Source organism: Silurus meridionalis, chromosome 1 (genome assembly GCF_014805685.1).
Source record: "Silurus meridionalis isolate SWU-2019-XX chromosome 1, ASM1480568v1, whole genome shotgun sequence".
In the NCBI taxonomy this organism is placed as follows: Eukaryota; Metazoa; Chordata; class Actinopteri; order Siluriformes; family Siluridae; genus Silurus; species Silurus meridionalis.
Window position 1 is genome coordinate 16,029,746 of NC_060884.1, and position 20,253 is coordinate 16,049,998.

Below are 20,253 nucleotides of genomic sequence, written 5' to 3' on the forward strand. Positions count from 1 at the left end.
ACAGCAAAAATTAAGGAGCTAGCTGGCCTTCTTGTTTTTCAGTGTTTCATGTCTTTTTTTAAGTAGGCACGGGCCACATACAAAGAGACCTGGGTGCGATGAAATGATTAGATCGACCTAACATGGTAGCCATCGATCTCAAACTTTCCATCAGTACAGAGCTGTTGTACTTGATTCCTCCATGTACTTTAGATTTGTCTGATCTGCAGAGCTTAACTTTCTCCTCTGCTGCCTTATACTCCAACTTTCACTTCCACAGAGAACTGTCTTAAGATGCTCAGATGAAGTTAGCGATTATTAATAGCCCTCCTGCTCAGAAGCCGGAATGTTCTCTCTTTCCCCTTCTCCACTCCCGTCCTCAGTAATGGCATTTTCCTCCTATGAACATTCTGAGTCGTTTCAATAATCAGATTGTCTTTATATTAAACTCTTTGAGGCCTACATATGTATACATAGCTCAGCGTTGAAGATCATTCCATCTTGTGCTCGGCTCAGTAGGCCATTATTTCCTTGTATGAGGCAGAGGGAGGAGTATTGGAAGGAGAAACATTATTGTAAATCAGAGTTCTTTTTTTATATATCGCTGTTGTAAAAGACAGATGGTTTGAGTTTAATATTGCTTCCTTCTGAGTTGGAGATGCATGTTGTTAAAAAGTGACTAACTACAAATCTGAGCTGGGTTCAGACTGGTTTTAAGGATTTATTGCTGCAATTTCATATCCATGTACAAGATACTGAACTGAACTGTTTGGCAAGACGCACTCTCAGGACATAATCAGAATACAAAAATCCTGAGCAATTAGCTGTTGCAAAGACACTACACTTTTGTCGACCTCTATACATTAGTTTGTGTTTATTCCTATGGTCCATAATGACTCGCTTGAGGTCATTGCTTGAGGTCGATCCTCAAAAAAGTCTACATTTGCGAAAAAACATTTTTAGCAGAGCTTTTACTTTCTGCTGTAGCACTGAGTCATCACTCCAATGTAGAGTGTAAATGCTTTGTTAGCATACAGCCTGATATCTGCCAACACTTATAATTAAAGATATAAGGCAATAATTACCATAGTTCCTTATGCCTTGGCCACATCAAAGAATGATTTCACTGATTCACATCATGACTATTGATAAAGGTTTTGTAATTTTAAGCTGTTTTTTTTTAAGGTCGATATTATTATTATTATCAATGATAATAATTATCTTCATTTAATTATCCTACACTATATAGACAAAAGTATTGGGACACCTGACATTTCCACCCATATGTGGTTCTTCTTTCAACTATTACCACAAAGCACACAATTGTATATGATGTCTTTGGATGCATTAGCATGACATTTTTCCTTCACTTGAACAAGGAGACCCAAATCTGTTCCAGTATGACAATGCCCCTGTGCACAAAGCCAGCTCCATGAAGATACGGTCTATATGGGATGGAGTTCAAGATCTTGACTGGTTTTGCTATAGAGTTCTGATCTCAACACTATTGAACACGTTCGGGATGAATTGAAATGCTGACTGCACCCCAGGCCTCCTCACCCTACATCAGTACCTGACTTTACTAACACCATATTTGAATTAACACAAATCATCTCGACCACATGCCAAAATTTAGTGGACCAAATTTCCAGAAGAGTGGAGGGTATTATAACAGCAAATGGAGACTAAATGTGAAGAGATGAAGCCTCACATGAAAGCATGAGACTGATGTCATGTGTGAAAGACCATGAACGAAGATGAACTTCAAGTCACTTTTGTATGGTCCCAGATTTACAAGAGCATGACCAGAAATTTTATTGTGGGTGTATTATGTAGAGTGTGTATGGGTTGGTAGTGTAGTCTGTAAGGCTGCTCATGGTTTTAAAATCAGTTAGGATTGGGTAAATCTTAAAGTATAGCCCATGGGGTTACTGGAAAACTTAGTTTGGAGCTGAGGATGCGTTAAACTGGGTTAGCAGAAGTGACCTCCAGCAGTTCATCATTGTATGACAGCATCTGTGTTAGAAGCAAAAGCAGATGTGCAGTTGTATGTGTGTCCCTAGGAGGGTGAACCATGCTGAGTAGGCATGATATGAAGGACTGGGGCTATACTCATTATTATAGCTCCGTTCTTCTATATTTCCAGAAAGAGAGAGAGAGAGAGAGAGAGAGAGAGATGCAGATGAATTGTTATAAAATTTATTTATCAATGTAGACTGACCTTTTAGCATGCAACTTTTAGCCAATATGGATTGCTTTCGGCCACATCTATAGTTTCTATGAAAGTTATTTTAAAAATGCATTTGCTTTTAAAGTACAAGTCTTAAACGCAAGGCCATCAAAGAAAACCTCTATCAGGAATTTATCATCAAACACTTCCACGGTTGTCTGTACTGAAAATGAAAACGCTCTGATTTTTATTCAAGTGCGAGCTGCAGTCTGCCACCTCCTTTTTCTGCACTGATAAACGTCCAGCAGGAAGAGAATGCTTAAAACCCCATATTTAATCTTGTACATCATGACTTGCTTCTTTTTTTTTTTTTTTTTGTGACAGCAGTTAAATCGATATGCAGCGCTATGCAATCATAATTGATCCGTAGCGAGTGTAATGTTAGATGCCATTTAGAGACTGATGTTCATATACTGATGGATGAGTTGCTGGAGGCAGAGCAGTGTCTGCAGAGGGCTACTTTTTAAATCTTGTCATCTGTCGTAATGGGGTCAAGGGTGAAGGGTCGGAGGACGTGAAAGGAGCTTGTTGTCATGGTAATAGGGAGCCAAGGCGGGCATAGTTTGGTGTAACAGATGGCGCGTCAGGAGATGTCTATGTTTTACGGTGCTGACTTGGCAATGTGTCAGGGCAAGAAAAGGCCAAGGTGCCTCTACTTTACAGAACAGCACCACTGATAATGGTTTGCAAAATATTTTTTTGTAGACCCAAATCTGTAAAATGCCTTCTTACACTAGCTCAGGTTGATGCATAGGTCTCTTCCACATTCTCTAGTTTTCTCCCATTTTCCAAAACATAACCAGTAGGTGAATTGGGGAGTTTAATTTGCCCCAGTGTCTGAATAAATGTATTTGTGTCTGGTGCTTCATAATGGCCTGGCATCTAGTCCAATGTGTATATTGCCACCTACACAGTGATCGTGGCATAGGCGCCAATAATACAAATCGACCCTAAGCAGGATAAAGTGGTTATTGAAGATGTGTGAATAAATAATATATCATTCATATCTTTTTCATATTTATATGATTACTGGGTTTTGATCATTTGTCTAAAGAGGTGAGCGCTTTTACAGCCGAGTGGTTTGAAGTATCAAGTTCCCTTCCATCAGTGTCCAGTGGCAACTGGCTGCTAGAAGTCATTATCCAGTCAATAGTCGTTCATCACTATCTCTTTTTTTTAATCTGTGGGCCCAGTGATCAATATTACTCCACTCTCATCAATTCCCACTGATGTGGGCAGCGTGAAAGACAGGCAGTGGAAGGGTGCCGTGAGTTCAATTAATTGGATAGGGGCAGGCATTAGCAACAGCATTGACAAATGGGGCAACAAATGGGGACATGAATTCTGTGTCAGCTTTGTTGACTGATGAGCGCGTGTGTGGGGGCGTCTGATTCAAAGTGGCCGAGTCAGATCAGAGTAAGACGAGGTCGACCTCCTGTCAGAGAATCTTTAAATAAAGGCTTTTTCTCTGAACCGTCACCTTTCTGTGACAGCACAGTGTCTGAAGAAGAGACAAGTCTGAAGTGTCAATGATGTGAGTGTAAACACACCACTGTGAGTCGAGGTGGGGGGGGGGGTCGGGTATATGATGGGTTGGGGGTTGTTATGTTTTTAAATGTGCTCACAAGGACAAGAATATATGACATGTTTACCTTGTGGAGACTTTTGAAACATTCGGATGGTACCCATGGGAAAATTTATTCATTAACACATCTTAATTCCATTCATGAACCTGAGCACAGGATCCTTTTTTTTTTTTTTTTTTATCAATATCAAAGCACGTTGTACTACTTCAATCAACATAAGGCTATAACATAAGGGTATTTAATTTGTAAACAAATCTAAAAGATCCAATATATTTTCTTTGGTGTTGGAATAGCAGTCATTAACTGCATTAATAATTATGTCAGTGGAAGTTCCTTACAAGGATAGTAAGACAAGTGTGTGTGTGTGTGTGTGTGTGTGTGTGTGTGTGTGTGTGTGTGTGTGTGTGTGTGTGTGTGTGTGTGTGTGTGTGTGTGTGTGTACACCATAATATTACCATCTAAAAATCTAAAATAGGTATACCAAACCGAGACATGGCAACATCATGGCATAAAAAGAGTAGGAACATACTGTGCTCCTTTAAACATGATTGTAATAAAAGGCTTTTATATAGTGCACAGAAAAGTGGATTATGCATATTAATCTTGACCCTGCATCAGAACAATCGAGTTCATTATTTAATATATAATATAATATTATATTATATTATATTATATTATATAATATGATATAATACAATATAGAAAGTACACCAGACTTGATATGCTTAACATTTGAGAAATTAAAAGCTAGTAAAGATTAGGATGAAGAAACATCACACATGTATAATACTATGTATTTTTCCTTACAATTCACATCTAAGAATGGAAATGCTGAATACTAGTGTGTAAGTGTTTTTTACAGTCTACTGAAAGGGGAGCGGGTTAATATGTCATGGATGCGTCAGTATTCTCGACACTGATCCAGGAGAAAGCTTTGGTTGAGACAGTAGAGGGTATAGAAGATCCAGGACACAAAAATGAGGAAGAGATTGTCCTATTATGTGACAATGACCTTTAAGACCTATATCCTTGACAAAGAAACAGTCAGGGCTAGTGTAAGGCAGTACTGTTTTTTTCTTCCCCCTGAATAACTGCTTTAAAACTGCTTAAACTGAAACATAGTCTGGCAAGCTTCGATAGTATAGATAAAGAACTAAATCAATGGTATGCACTGACATACTGCCTCAGTGTGAAAATCAGTATAAATCATGATATGACAAATGTTATATCATGAAATTGATGAAAGAAGTGCAAAAAACATTCTCAGTGAGTAACGCTGATCATAAAGAAAAAAGTTTGGGTTAGATTATTTTGAATTTCAAAAGCAGAAATTCTACACCAAGATTTGGACAAACCAAATAAAATCTTTTTTGTTTTCATATGGATATTTATGAAAATCATGCCTCAAGAGCATTCACCCGCTTTGTTCTGTTCAACGACTGAATATCTTAACCTGGACTCTGATCGCAACCCTTATACAATTTCTTTTCAAATTACTTATTTTGAAATTCAATATTAAGTGCCTGTTTCACCATGTTTTTTTTTTTTGTGTGTGTGTCTTCTCTTAGGTTCATGGCCTGGAAAAGCAGGTTGGGAAATCTTTGGATTACCTAGAGATAGGCACTGCAGGGTCTGTCCTGAAGCCCGTTCCTTATGGTGGACCTGGAGGAGGGGGCATAGGGACAGGTGGAGGAGTTAAACCCCCATTCCAGACCTCCAGAATATTCTCCTCTATGGACCACACACCTATGAAACCCAAGCCACCCAGCTTTGGCTTACCGAACCCATATGATTGGGCCAGGAACCAGTCGCAGCTTCTAGATCAGACAGGCTACCACCCCAAGCGCAAACCACCCCACAAAACTGCCATGAAGACCAAGAAGATCTTCGGCTGGGGCGACTTCTACTTCAGCGTTAAGACCCTAAAGTTCAACCTGCTGGTGACAGGCAAGATTGTGGACCATGTCAATGGCACATTCACCGTCTACTTCCGCCACAACTCGTCCAGCCTCGGCAACGTGTCGGTCAGCATCGTCCCACCATCAAAGGTAGTGGAGTTTGAGGTGGTTCAGCAGCAGAGTACCCTCCATCAGCCAGAAATCCAGTTTCATCAGCCTCATCAGTCAACCATTGATCCCAAAGACATCAAGACCTTCAACTGTCGTGTAGAGTATGAGAAGACCAACCGCTCTAAGAAGCCCAAACCATGTCTCTATGACCCGTCTCAGACCTGTTTCACCGAGCACACTCAATCCAATGCTGCCTGGCTCTGTGCCAAGCCCTTCAAAGTCATCTGCATCTTCATCTCCTTTTTCAGCATCGACTACAAGCTTGTGCAGAAGGTCTGTCCAGACTACAATTTTCAGAGTGAACAACCTTACTTTGGATGAAGAGTGCCAAAGTGAATGAAGTAGAGGATGACCGACATATGGGATGTTGTTATGTGTTGTGTGTCTCTTCTACTTTCTTAAGGTTATATGGCTCCCCATAAGAAATGGTCAACATGGTGGACAGTGAGTTTTTCCCAAGGTGCTGAGGAAAGGTTATTGTTCCAAGTTTTCTTTGTATATATTGTGAACAAAGCCACCTCAGTTAAGATCAATTCAATGAATATTTATTTATTGTTTTTGTTCAGTTTTGTCTGTTTGACTGTTAGGAATCTGGGAAGAATGAAAGATGCAATGTGTATTTTGTATCGTTCCTTTACAGTATATGACCCTGAGCTCTCAGAAATGTCATGAGGATGATGTAACCATAAGGAACATAGCACCGATTGTGACAGATTCAGAAACTGGAACGACACGCAGTGCTATCATATCGTGCTCCCAATATTAAAGCAGCGCGTCATCGCACCTGCAGAGGGTGTATTTTACTCTGTCAAACTTACAGTGTAAGCAAGACACAACATGGACATAAATACTCTTCATTAGGAAGGTATTCTGTTTGTCGTTGGGACATCTGGCACATGATATGCACTCAAAACAGCATATGCACCCAGAAAATACATATATTCAGTACACGTATGCCCAAAATGTCATTTGATTTAAGATTATGGCCTATTTATGAAATAGGTGGGATTCTTTCTTACCATATTTTAATAACATTGGTATTTAAAATTATTATAATATGATAATACTAATCTTGTTTTGGAAATCCTAATAGTAGAACTTGGAATTACAGCCAGTTGTATAAACAATTAGTGCATTATGAGGAGATATGGGTGATTAAAGCTGCTATTCTAAATCTTTGAAAATGTATATGCATTAGTACAGACTCTGTGCCCTTATCCACCCTATAGATAACCAGTGGATGAGTGAAAAGTACCGTATGTAAAGAAAGAATTCAACATTAACATAATGTGTCTAGTGAAAGATTGAATATAGTTTAAACTAAACCTTAAAAAAAAAACTTATTTTTCTATACACTGGCTTCATTTTTACCAGATGCAAAACAAATGGGTGTTACTGAGTTGCTGACACAAAAAAAAGAAAAACATTATAGTCACATCTCATCCTACTCCATTTTATTTTATTCTGTTTTGTTTGCACCGTAAAGCACCAAAATATATTCTCTTCATTTCTGGACAACCGATTAGTCTGTGAATCAAGGAGGGGAAGGAAGAACTGAAATTGCAGGTCTGTGATAAAGTATTGCTTGATGATGTGTATATTTGACATTGAGAAAAATAATGTGTGTAAATAACCTATCACAAAATAAATAAGTAAAAGCTGGTCTGTTTGTCTCTATGCATTTTATTAAGTTGACATGCTTGACCATGAATTATAAATAGCAGCCTCTAGCTGTCTAGATTCATTTATTAAATAAATATATTTAATATAATAAATTGTGTGTAGGTAATCAGTAATTGAAGTCAAATGCTAAATAAATAACCAGCACTTTCTGTGGAAAAAAGGCCACATGGTCGACATTGCCATTTCCCTCATACCAGCTTTTTTCTAAGTAACATAGCAGGGGCCCTCTGTCATTTATTCTGACTTTAGATCTTGTACCACAGGAGGTTAAAATTAAGAAGTTAGTTTATAAATTCACAAACCATTTCTTTCTCAGATGCCTTTCTCAGAGTCTGCATTTTTTACATGGATACATTTGAAAATGAATCTTTTTATATGGTTTTCCATCTACACTTAAATGGCATGAAATAGTGGGGGCCTTTTCTATGCTGCACATATGAGGTTGTGGTCTCAAGGTGACAACCTTGCTGAGTGCTAATAGCAAAACCTTCACCTTCTGACTACGACCTCACATGTGCAGACTATAAAAGGCCTCTTCACTATGTCCCACTTGTTCCCAATCTTGCCTTGTTGAGGCCTTGAGGAAGAGGATTACAGATGCTCAGTATAGTGCCCTAATCATCTATCATTTTTGCTGATCTTATTAAAATCTACACGATCACATAGACTGAATTGAGGTACACTGTAATTGATGGTATGTCTAATAAATGGCAATCATTTTTCCACAGGTGACTGTGTTGCTGAACAAATTTTTTTTTAATAGATGAAGTTATAACTGATGTGAATTGTCAATCATCAATGGGCAAGTGAAAGCATGTCAAATAAAAACTGTGTGGCAAGTATTACAACGTTTCTGTAACACTTGAAAGGGACTGGTGTAGTGGCACTGTTAGGGATGGCACTTCAGAGCTATCAACAGATTAAGCAGTGTTAGGGATGGCCCAATTTAGGCTAAACCTATGTGCCACTACACATCAAACTAGTCTTACTGTTTTACATAAGTGGGTCATGTAGGCAAAGTTGAACACACCGGCAATTGTAGAGTAGATATGCAAAATATATTTTTAAAAGACTGCATAGAATTGATGTCAATTCTTTAATTTAAATGTTTTGCGAAAAAAGAAGTTATATATTGATATTTTACAGTACATTAAATAGGTATTATTATTATTGCATGTATTAATATATATTTATATTTTGAACTAAATAATCATTTTATTTAATTTGACTGCTTGTTATAGTACACAGCTAATTCAGAAATATGCAACATATGGTGTTTTATGTGTTGCCAGCACAAAAGAAAATGCCAAAAATAACACAAAAGGGCATGGAAGTCCCAGTTTTCATTTTGTTTCATTTCACTTATGAGAAACAGACTATAATATTATGGTAGCCAGCATATAAACCCAACTCACAAACTTACTCACATTAATGTGGATTAGATTTTTCATTCATTTACCTTCACCCACTTTCTCTGGGTTAGGGTCACATTCTATGCATAATCTGCAGGCATCTCACATATACACACACTTATTCATGCCTAAGGGCTATAGAGAGTAGTCAGTCAACCTTACAACACATTTTTGGGCAGTGGCACAAAAACTAAAATACACCAAGGAAACTCATGTAGACACTGGAAGAACATAAAACTCAGGATCCAAACCCAGACCCTTTATAACTTTATAATAATATTTTGTATTCAAATGCATTGTTTATTTTTTACATACAGTATATTTAGTTATCAGTTTAGGAACAAATCAAACATGTACATTTATTTATTTCTGTATTTTTACATGTATACATTTTGTGTCCATTTATGTTAATAAGATGTGTGTGCTTTAGCTCTATCTTTAATCTATTCTCCTCTGGTAATGTAGGATTCTGACTTTTGTATATCTATCTCAGTTGATTCTAGAGTGTTGGTCTGTGCTGATTAGTTCTCTCAGGTGATTAAACAAGGGTAGTTTCAGTCTCACTTGAGGTGTGAATTGTGGGCAGGGCTTACTCATTTACCTCCTAAGGCTAATAACGATTAGTATTTGTTTATTTATTAGTACATATATATATATATATATATATATATATATATATATATATATATATATATATATATATATATATATATATATATATATATATATATATATATATATACGTATATATATATACGTATATATATATACGTATGTATATATATATATATATATATATATATATATATATATATATATATATTTTTTTTTTTTTTTTTTTTTTTGTGTGTGTTCTTAAAAATCATACATTGATCTCAAATTGGCTGCTCAGTAATGTGTCTCTGTAGTCACTCACAGACACAGACATTCTCATCCACAGAACAGAGGTCACATTGCCAGTAACCTCATCTACCCTCCTCTGTTGTCTAAATCTCAAACAGTGGTGGTAGGTGGGCTCTGGAATTGCTAGTCTGCTGTAAGGCAAGCTGACTTTATCAAAGCCTAAGCTTCCCACTATGCCTTTGACATTCTGGCACTTACTGAGACCTGAATATCCCCACAGAAAATAGCTACTCCAGCTGCTCTGTCTCCTGCCTAAGCTTCTCTCACTATCCAAGAGAAACCGGTAGATGTGGTGGTTTGAGTTTGTGTTTCATACCTCTTCCTTTGTCTCATCTAACCATGTCTCTTTTTTAATTCCGTGCAGTTTCAGTTACCTCTCCAATCAACCTCTTCATCATTGTCATCTATCGCCCTCCTGGTCCCCTTGGAGACTTCCTATAAGAGAAGGACACACTCCTCACATTCCTCCTTTCCCTTCCAACAGCACCCCTCTGACAGTTCTTGGTGACTTCAACCTTCCATCTGACAAACTTCAGTCATCTTGCCTCCTGCCTTTACTAAATACCTTCTCCTTGACATTTAACAGCGAGGAAATGTCTTGGTCTTGGTTTTCACCCGCCCTACCCCAGCTACAGACATGACTGCTACCCCACTTCAAATTTCTTATCATCACCTGGTTTCTTTACAGTCACTCTTTCTATCCTACCTACCTGACCCTCCTTTTCCTCTCTACCCTTGGACTTTGCCACTGGCTCTTTCCTTTCCTCTCTCTCCTCAAACATGGACCTCCTCTGCCCCTGACCACTAAACCCAAGAACACTTCTTGTCCCACTCCCTGGCTGTAAGAAGTCTTGTGCAGCAATCAACAAGAATTCAGATAAGCAGAGAGGAAGTGGAAAAAAATCGCAACCTGCCACAGGTCTCACATCTTTTCATGCACTCCTGACCAAATTTTTACGGATGTGACTTCTGCTAAGACTGCCTTCTACAAGGAAAAGCTTGAAGCCTCTGCATAAGTTCCTCGTAAGCTCCACAACTTCTTCTCTTTACTACTCAACCCCTCTGCCCACCTGCACCATCCTCCGTGCTGAAGACTATGCCTCCTTCTATGATAAAAGATTAAGGAAATCTGTCAGACCTTCACTTCCTCCAAGCTTATCAACCGTAGCAGAAGATGAGATATTTCAAGTCATCCAATCTTGCAATCCGACCACCTGCCCTCTGGATCTAATTCCTTAAACTACGCTTCAGACCATCTTGCAAGACCTCCTGCTTTTCATCTCCCTGATTATCAACGGGTCCTTAACATTTGGCCAGATGCCAACTACCTTCAAGCAAGCGAGGGTCATTCCCATCATAAAGAAACCTGCTCTGGATCCATCAGACATCAACAACTACAGACCGGTATCACTTTTCTCCTTTCTTTCTAAATCGATGGAACACACTGTTTTTAAACAACTGTCTGGCTATCTCTTACAGAACAACCTCCATGATACAAACCAGTCTGGCTTCAAAGTGGCACATTCCAGAGAGAAGGCCCTTTTGGCTGTCTCTGAGACACTACATGCTGCTCCATCAGCCAAGCTGTCATCTGTACTCATCCTCCTTGACCTTTCAGTAGCATTCGACACAGTCAACCACAAGACTCTCTTGTCTACCCTCAGGAGCCTTGGTATACGTGGAGCAGCATGGAAATGTTTTGCTTCCTACCTGGAAGGTCGCCCATACCAGGTGACATTTTATTACCACATCTGCCCCATACAGACTCTCCACTAGTGTCTCACAAGCCGCAAACTTTTTATAACTCTCTGCTTTTCCCTACAGCCACTACTTGAAACTATAGGGTGACCATAGACAATCAACTCTTCTTTTCCTTACATTTTGCTAATGTGGCTCATTCTTGTCGATTTCCTCTCTACAACATTTAAAGTGTTCAACTATTTCTGTCCACACAGGCTTACCAAGTGCTTGTTCAGTCTCTTGTCCTTTCGAGACTGGACTACTGCAACTCTCTGCTGGCAGGTATACCTCTCCCAATCTTGCCTACAAGGCCAAAAATGGACCAGCACCCTATTACCTCAGAGACCTCATCCATGCTGTCTAAGATCCTCCAGCACTGCTCATTTGTTACCACCTTCTATCAGGATAAGAGGAAGGTATATTTCTAGGCTTTTCTATGTTATGGCACCATGGTGGTGGAATGAACTTCCCCTCGATGTCCAAACAGCGAACCTGGCTATCTTCAAGCGATGGGTAAAGACCTTCCTCTTTCTAAAACACTTAAACTAACACTTTCCAAACTTGCTTCATTAAAAAAAAAAAAAAAAAAAGTCAACAGAGTTGTAGGCTGATTTATCTTAAGTTGGTTTCTAGCTTACCAGTGCAGATTTACTCATTACTAGAGACTCATAGCACGTCTGTATGTTGCTCTGGACAAGGGTGTCTGCTAAATGCTGCAAATGTAACTGTAAATAAGGCGGGGTGGTACTAACCTCCCTCTAATGCAGGATTGGTCAAAAAAATAGTTTAAACCTTGACCTCCAGTACACTCTGGTATACCGGAGTGTTGCCATTATTCACTAAGCTTAGAAAGTTTAGCAAGCAAAAGAGGTTGTTAACTTCAGGAGGTCATGGAGCAACGACTCTCCTCTGAACATGAACAACTTCTCAGCTTCTCCATGGAGACTGTGAAAAAACACCAATTTCCTTGGTGGAGGCCCAGCAGCATCTCTACTTTCTGAGAGGTTATGTGGTTCTCCTACTACATATCTTTACTATCTTCTGCAGAGACTATTGAAAGTATTCTGAGCAGCTGCATTGGTTTGGGAATTGTGCATTTTCGGTTGTTAAGACCCTGCAGTTGGTAGTGAGAACAGCTGAGAAGATCATCAGGGTCTCGATTCCCTTCATCACAGACATTTCTTCCAGATGCTGCATCCACAAAAAAACACAGTATTGTGGATAACCACACATGCCACTCACACACATTCTTCACTGTCCTACAGTCTGAGGAACGGTAACAACGTATTTGGCCTTCACAACCACACTGTGTAACCTTCCTTTCCAAAGTCAGCAGACTCCTTTACGAAAAGAGACTGGACACACATACACACACACAAAACAAAATATTAATTTTATATTTTATTAGTTTAATTATGTTCATTATTATTTTACAAATTGTGTATATACATGTATTTAATTTTGTATTTTGATGTTTATATATGTATAAATGTTTTATAATAAATATGACATTATTTATACAGCAGAGACCAAATCCTTGTTAATTCAGCAGCTTTTCTCCAGCTTAGTTATGTTAAATTCAAATGTAAATATTTACACAGTGTATGTTACTGTAGATTATGTTTTATAATCTGAATCTTTTCTGGTTTACAATCACATTTAAAATCAGAACCAGAAAGAGCTATCACGGATAGACCAGGAGTCAGAAACTGGGAGTAATACAAAATGTCTTTATTTGTCTTCAACATACAACCACATGAGAGCTTGAGAAGAGACTGTAGCAAATAGGCACACTTAAGTAAATGCTTCCTTAGAAGTGTAACCAGGAGCATGGACGCATGGAAGCATGGAACACAGGGAACCAAAGAGGTAGGAAGTCCAGGTGATCGACGGTCATAACTGGTAGATCGGACCGTGAGTGAAGGGGAATAGGGATCTTATAAAGCGGATCGGTAAATGGGGAACAGGTGTAGGTGATTAGTAGCAGGGAGAGACTGAGTGAGAGTTTAAGCCTTAGAGGGAGGCATGGCTGGTGGTTCTCTGACATTACCCCCTCCTCCAGGGCCGGAGGAGGGAAGTCTTGGACATGCACTTGGACATGCTCCACCTCAGAGTCCCACCAAGGTCACCGCTTTGCCTCAGAGTTCGCTCCAGACCTCCTCGTCCTGGAGGAGGGGGTAATGTTTTTGTGTGTAATTACATAAGAGAAATTCATACTGGATCGGTCGAGGTGCAGGTTACCAACTACTGCCACAGGTATCGTTAGCCAACAGGGTACCGGTGGAAATTGGGCTACTGTTAGCAGAAGGAGGAGAAGGAGAGGGGGAAGGCGTCGACAGAGACAGCAGGGAAAGGAAAAGTGTAGGAGAGGAGAGGTTAGGGATGGTTTTTTAAATGTTGGTACTATGACTGGTAAAGGGAGAGAGATAGCTTATATGATGGAAAGGAGAAAGGTAGATATGTTGTGTGTTCAGGAGACCAAGTGGAAAGGGGATTTAAACTGTTTTATCATGGTATGGATGGAAAGAGAAATGGTGTAGGGGTGATTCTGAAGGAAGAGAACAGTAAGTGTGTAGTGGAGGTAAAGAGAGTTTCTGATAGGGTGGTGAACGTGAAGCTGGAAGTTGAAGGGGCAATGATAAATGTTATCAGTGCTTATGCTCCACAAGTGGCTTGTGAGATGGAGGAGGAGGAAAAATTCTGGAGTAAGTTAGATGAAGTGGTAGAAGGTGTACCTAGGAATGAAAAATTGGTGATTGGGGCAGATTTCAATGGGCATGTAGGTGAAGGAAACAGAGGTGATGAGGAGGTGATGGGTAGGTATGGCCTTAAGGAGAGGAATGTGGAAGGGCAGACAGTGGTAAATTTTGCTAAAAGGATGGAAATGGCAGTGGTGAACACGTATTTTAAGAAGAAGGAGGATCATACGGTGACATATAAGAGTGGAGGAAGGTGCACACAGGTGTAATATGTTCTATGTAGGAGATGCAACCTGAAGGAGATTGGAGACTGCAAGGTGTTGGCAGGGGACAGTGTAGCTAGACAGCTTTGGATGGTGGTCAGTAGGAGTAAGACAGAGTACATGTATGTGAATGAGAGGGAGGACAGTGGAGTGGTGCGGTTGCAGGGAGAAGAGGTGAAGAAGGTGGAGGAGTTCAGGTACCTCGGGTCAACAGTGCAAAGTAATGGAGAGTGTGTTAGAGCAGTGAAGAAAAAAGTGCAGGCAGGGTGGAGTGGGTGGAGAAGAGCAGCAGGAGTGATTTGTGATAGAAGGGTATCTGTGAGAGTGAAAGTTTATAGGACTGTGGTGAGACCTGCAATGTTGTATGGTTTAGAGAGCTGAAGGTAGCAGAGCTGAAGATGTTTAAGTTTTCGTTGGGAGTGACGAGGATGGACAGGATTAGAAATGAGTTTATTAGAGGGACAGTGCGTGTAGGAAGATAAGGTGAGGGAGCGAGATTGAGCTTGTAACTAAACTTAAAAGGTAGTATAAATTTAAAACAGATCTTAACTAATGTTTTATAGTTTACTATATTATGGGTCACTTAACTGACATTACTTAATGCATTAGTTAACAAAACATGGATTTTTGCATTAATACATAATTATCATCAATGCACAGTTTGAACCAACACATACATATTTGTGGTTGGTAACAGCAAAATTCAGAACAGAGGCACAACTGTACATGGTAAACAAAGTTCAATAAGATAAAAGCATTTGTATATAATGGTGTAATTAGATGTATACCAATTTAGTTGGATATATTTTTGGCATGTATTCAGACTTGGTGACTTAAATTGATGACTTAAGATGTCAAAGGTTACATCTGTATTTATGAGTTGTAAAATATATGAATTCAGATGTGGTTACACATCCGCATTTCAGGTCATTTGCTATACCTTTGAGTCTGCCAGATTGCCGAACAAAGGAGCTCACTGCACTTGGCATTAAGCAGGAAAATAATCCACAGACATAAACTGTTGGAATTTTGTAAAGACAATATGAAAAATTACAACAAAACAGCCTTGAACAATGATCAAGTGATCAGTAAATTAGAAGATAGTAAGCATAATCATAAACATCTAAGAAAATATTAATTATATTATTGTATGTATTATATTTCTTGATTTTATACTGTTTTATATTATTAGATTTTACCCACTAGTCTATGGCAGATATAGGGCTGCACAAATAGTCACCAAACAATAAATCTGTTTAATTTAACAATACAGATTCCCTTCTCAATGAAGCTGTGAGATACCAAATTGACCTCTTTTTTGAAGAAAACATGCTGACATTTGTAAGAATAAGGTGCCTGAGCAGCACTCATCTGACATGCTTAAAGCTCACTTCAAGTAAGTGTTGTACATAATTTTATGCATAAATCCCCATAGGTCTGCAAAAGTCTACATTCACTTTGATTCTGATGTTGACTCCTTGGATGTGTTTCGTTGGGAATAAAACTTTAATGGACTACTTTCATAATCATGGATATTTGCCTCAAATTGCAAATTCCAAATTTTTTGTGGTTACATCAAACTTTCAATCTACTCCTTGCTAAGTATAGTGCAAGAAAACAAGACACACCTTTGGAGGCAAACTGCAACTCCACCATTCTTATATAACCTATGAATAAGTCCTTAGCTTTGTCTAAGGTTTAAGTGCCATTTTGTGTAATTTGGAATATAGTCTGGATATAGCCCTGACTAAATGAACGCATGCTTTTATATTCTGTGGATTTAAGATTTCCATCTACTGGAACTAAGAGGCCTAGCCAAAAGTTGTTCAAACATGATAATGCCTGGTTTACAAAAAAGTGAGGTCCATGAAAATGACTGCCCAAGGTTGTAGTTGAAGGACTCTAGTGGCCTAACCAGAGTCACCCAACCCCATACAAATTTTTGGGAGGAATTCCAACTGTGCTTCAGGCCTTTTAGCCTGAGAGCAATACCTGCCCTCACTAATGCTCTGTGGCAAGATATGCAGAAATTCCCACAGCCTTTCCATAATATAGCTTAAAGTCTTCACAAAATAGTGAAGTTTACTTCTTAGCAAAGAATGGACAAACTCTGCCATGCATTGTTTAACATACACATATGACCATGATTATTAGGTGTTACCATAAACCTTAGATACCACTGACATATTGTCAGGCGCTAAGAACGTTCTGAGACCGAGTGAATTCAAAAAGGGCTTTTCTTTAATAACAAAAGCAAAAGGGGCAAGGCAGAAAACACAGAAGACACACACTGAAGCTAGTAAGCTGGAGAACAACTACAACTGAGTAGTTTGGGCAGTCCGGTATGTTCATAAGCCTAAGCTGTAGAACGGACGGTGGGAATGTGGATAAGCAGGGTCTTTATGGTGTGGTGACTGATATGGACCAGGTGTGGAGGATTAGTAACTTGGTAAGCTGCTTGGAGTGATTGGAGGGGTTGGTGTGGGTGTGGCTGCTGGATCCCTGACAGTACCCCCCCCTCCAGGGGCGGCTCTCGACGCCCTGACCCTGCGCCTGGGATGACCCCGACCCCGGGGCGCAGGACGAAGTGGATGAGTGGCGTGGAATTCCTCCAGGAGCGCTGGATCCAATATGTCCCGCCGCGCCACCCATGATCATTCCTCGGGGCCGTAGCCCTCCCAGTCCACAAGATATTTCAGGCCACTGCCCCGACGCCGAGAGTCCAGCACTTCCCGTACTGAGTAGACCGAAAGCTGTTCCAACACCTCTGGCGGAGGGGGCCTGACCTCGCCGGTACGTTGGGCCGAAGATGGGGTATACGGTTTTAGAAGCGACACGTGGAAGGTGGGGTGTATTCGGTATCGTGGTGGGAGTTCCAGCCGATAGGCCGCCTCGTTGATCCGCCTCTCGATCCTGAAGGGTCCGATAAACCTGGGACTCAGCTTCCTGCAGGGGAGACGCAGTAGCAGGTCTTTGGTGGACAGCCAAACCCAATCTCCGGGGCTGTACGAGGGGGCCTCCAACCGCCGTGCATCCGCATGTCGCCGGGTTTCCCTTATCGCCCTGCGCAATTGAGTGTGTGCGGCCTCCCATTGCCTGAGACTCTCCCGAAACCAGTGATCTACCGCGGGTACATTGGACGGCTCGTCAGACCATGGAAACAGTGGGGGTTGAAAACCTAACACGCATTGAAAGGGTGTGAGTCCTGTGGTGTCTTGGCGCAACGAGTTCTGCACGTACTCCGCCCAAGGCAGAAACCGACTCCACTCCCCCTGGTCGTGGTGACAATACGTCCTCAAGTACCTCCCCAGCTTTTGGATCTTCCGCTCGGTTTGGCCGTTTGACTGGGGGTGGTAGCCGGACGACAGATTGACGGTGACTCCCAGCAGCTGGAAAAACGCCCTCCAGACATGTGAGGTGAACTGAGAGCCCCGGTCTGATACTATCTCCTCCGGGAGGCCAAAGTTGCGGAAGACATGGTGGAAGAGCGCTTCTGCTGTTTCCAGAGCCGTGGGGAGGCCTCGGAGAGGAACGAATCTGCAGGCCTTTGAGAACCGGTCGACGACCACTAGAATACAGGTAAAGCCCTCCGACCGTGGCAAGTCGGTCACAAAGTCAATGCCGATGTGTGACCACGGCCTCTGTGGAGTAGGTAGCTTGCCCACCGGTAAGTGCCGAGGAGTCTTTGAGATGGCGCAGATGTTACAGCCCCGGACAAACTCGGCCACCGTGTTGCTCATTCCTGGCCACCAGTACCGCCCCTGCACCAGACGTAGAGTCTGCTTTCTGCCCGGGTGCCCTGAGCTGGGGACTTCATGAACCGCCTTTAGTAAGGCCTGTTGACATTCTGGAGGAACGAAGGTCCGGTTCCTAGGACAACCAGGGGGTGCCGGTTCTCGTCGTGTGGCCGTGCGAATAGCCTCGTCCAAATCCCAGACGATGGGGCTCAGAATGAGCGCTGGAGGCAGGATAGGTCCGGGCTCGGCGGGTTCCTCCGGCCCATAGATCCTGGAGAGGGCATCAGCCTTACAGTTCTTTGTCCCTGGCCGATAGGTAATGCTGAAGTTAAACCGCGTGAAGAAGAGAGCCCACCGTGCTTGTCGTGGATTTAGTCGCTTGGCCTCACGGAGGTACTGGAGGTTCTTGTGATCTGTGATTACTGTGAAAGGATGAGCGGCTCCTTCCAACCAGTGTCTCCATTCCTCCAGGGCCAGCTTGATGGCTAGGAGCTCTCTGTTCCCGATGTCATAGTTCTGTTCGGCCGGGGACAGTTTCTTGGAGAAATAGGCACAGGGATGGAGCCGCGGGGGGGTTCCCGCCTGCTGAGAGAGGGTGGCCCCTACGCCTGTGGACGATGCATCTACCTCGACGACAAACGGGAGCTGGGGGTCTGGATGACGTAAAAGTGGGGCGGCACAGAACCTCTTGCGCAACTCCTCAAATGCCCGTTGAGCCTCTGGGGTCCAGGAGAGGGTCTTGGCTTTTCCCCGCAGAAGAGACGTAAGTGGGGCGGAAACCAGGCTGAAGCCTCCAATGAACCGGCGGTAGAAGTTTGCGAATCCGAGAAACCTCTGAAGCTCCTTTATTGAGGTGGGAACTGGCCAGTCCCGTACGGCAGCCACCTTCCTCTCATCCATCCTGATGCCTGCTGTGTTGATGACGTAACCCAGGAACTGTATTTCTGAACGGTGGAACTCACATTTAGGGAGGTTCAGATACAGTCGGTGTTTTCGAAGCAGTGCCAGGACCTGGGTGACGTGCTGATGATGTTCTTGCAGCGACCTCGAATAGACCAGGATGTCATCAATGTAGACAATCACAAACCGATGGAGGAAGGGGCGGAACACCTCATTCATGAAATTCTGAAAAACCGCCTGAGCAATGGAAAGGCCATACGGCATGACCCGATACTCATAGTGACCAGAGGGGGTAATGAACGCCGTCTTCCATTCATCGCCTTTACGGATACGCACCAGGTTGTATGCACTACGGAGGTCCAGCTTGGTGAAGATGCGGGCCTCACGTAGATCTTCTAGAGCTGCGGGGACCAGGGGAAGCGGATACGGAAGCGGGGAGATCAGTGCATTGAGGGCCCTGTAGTCGATGCAGGGGTGCAATCCTCCGTCCTTCTTTGACACAAAAAAGAAGCTAGAAGCTGCCGGGGAGGAGGACTGGGTGATAAAGCCCTGTCGGAGGGCCTGTTGAATATAGCTCTCCATCGTTTGGTGTTCTGGAGCTGACAGCGGATAAACCCGGCCCTTAGGCAGTTTGGCCCCCGGTTTCAGATCTATGGCGCAGTCCCATGGCCGGTGTGGGGGCAACAGAGTGGCTGGTTCCTCACTGAAGACATCTGAAAAAGCATGGTATTCCTGTGGGACGTCCACCTGAACAGGCTGGGGAGCTCCTTCCACCTGAGTAGCTGCCAGGGTCAGGGTATTCTGGATGGGAGTCGGGAGTGGGAGTAAACACTTCTGCCGGCATGCGGGGCCCCACTCCAAGATGTCACACGGGTCCCAGGAACATATGGGGGAGTGCTTGGCCAACCAGGGACGACCCAGGATCACATCCACGGTCGAATCCTCCAGTACGAGAAGTTGTATCTCTTCTTGATGTAGAACCCCGACTTGGAGGACAAGAAGTGGTGCAGTACTTCACCTTGCCTTTTCCCAAGGGTCGTCCCTGAATGGTC

At 42.0% G+C, this 20,253-nt stretch overlaps 1 protein-coding gene across 1 annotated transcript in view; it reads left to right on the top strand.

The window, feature by feature from the left end:
* The window catches only part of LOC124389567 (neurexophilin-2), a 91,965-nt gene extending 84,436 nt beyond the window's left edge, over window positions 1-7,529 (top strand). Inside the window, exon 2 of the mRNA XM_046854962.1 lies at window positions 5,364-7,529. Within this exon, the coding sequence (XP_046710918.1) occupies window positions 5,364-6,185 (822 nt within the window). The 3' untranslated portion in view covers window positions 6,186-7,529. The remainder of the gene's footprint in view (window positions 1-5,363) is intronic.
* The last annotated feature ends 12,724 nt before the right edge of the window (window positions 7,530-20,253 follow it).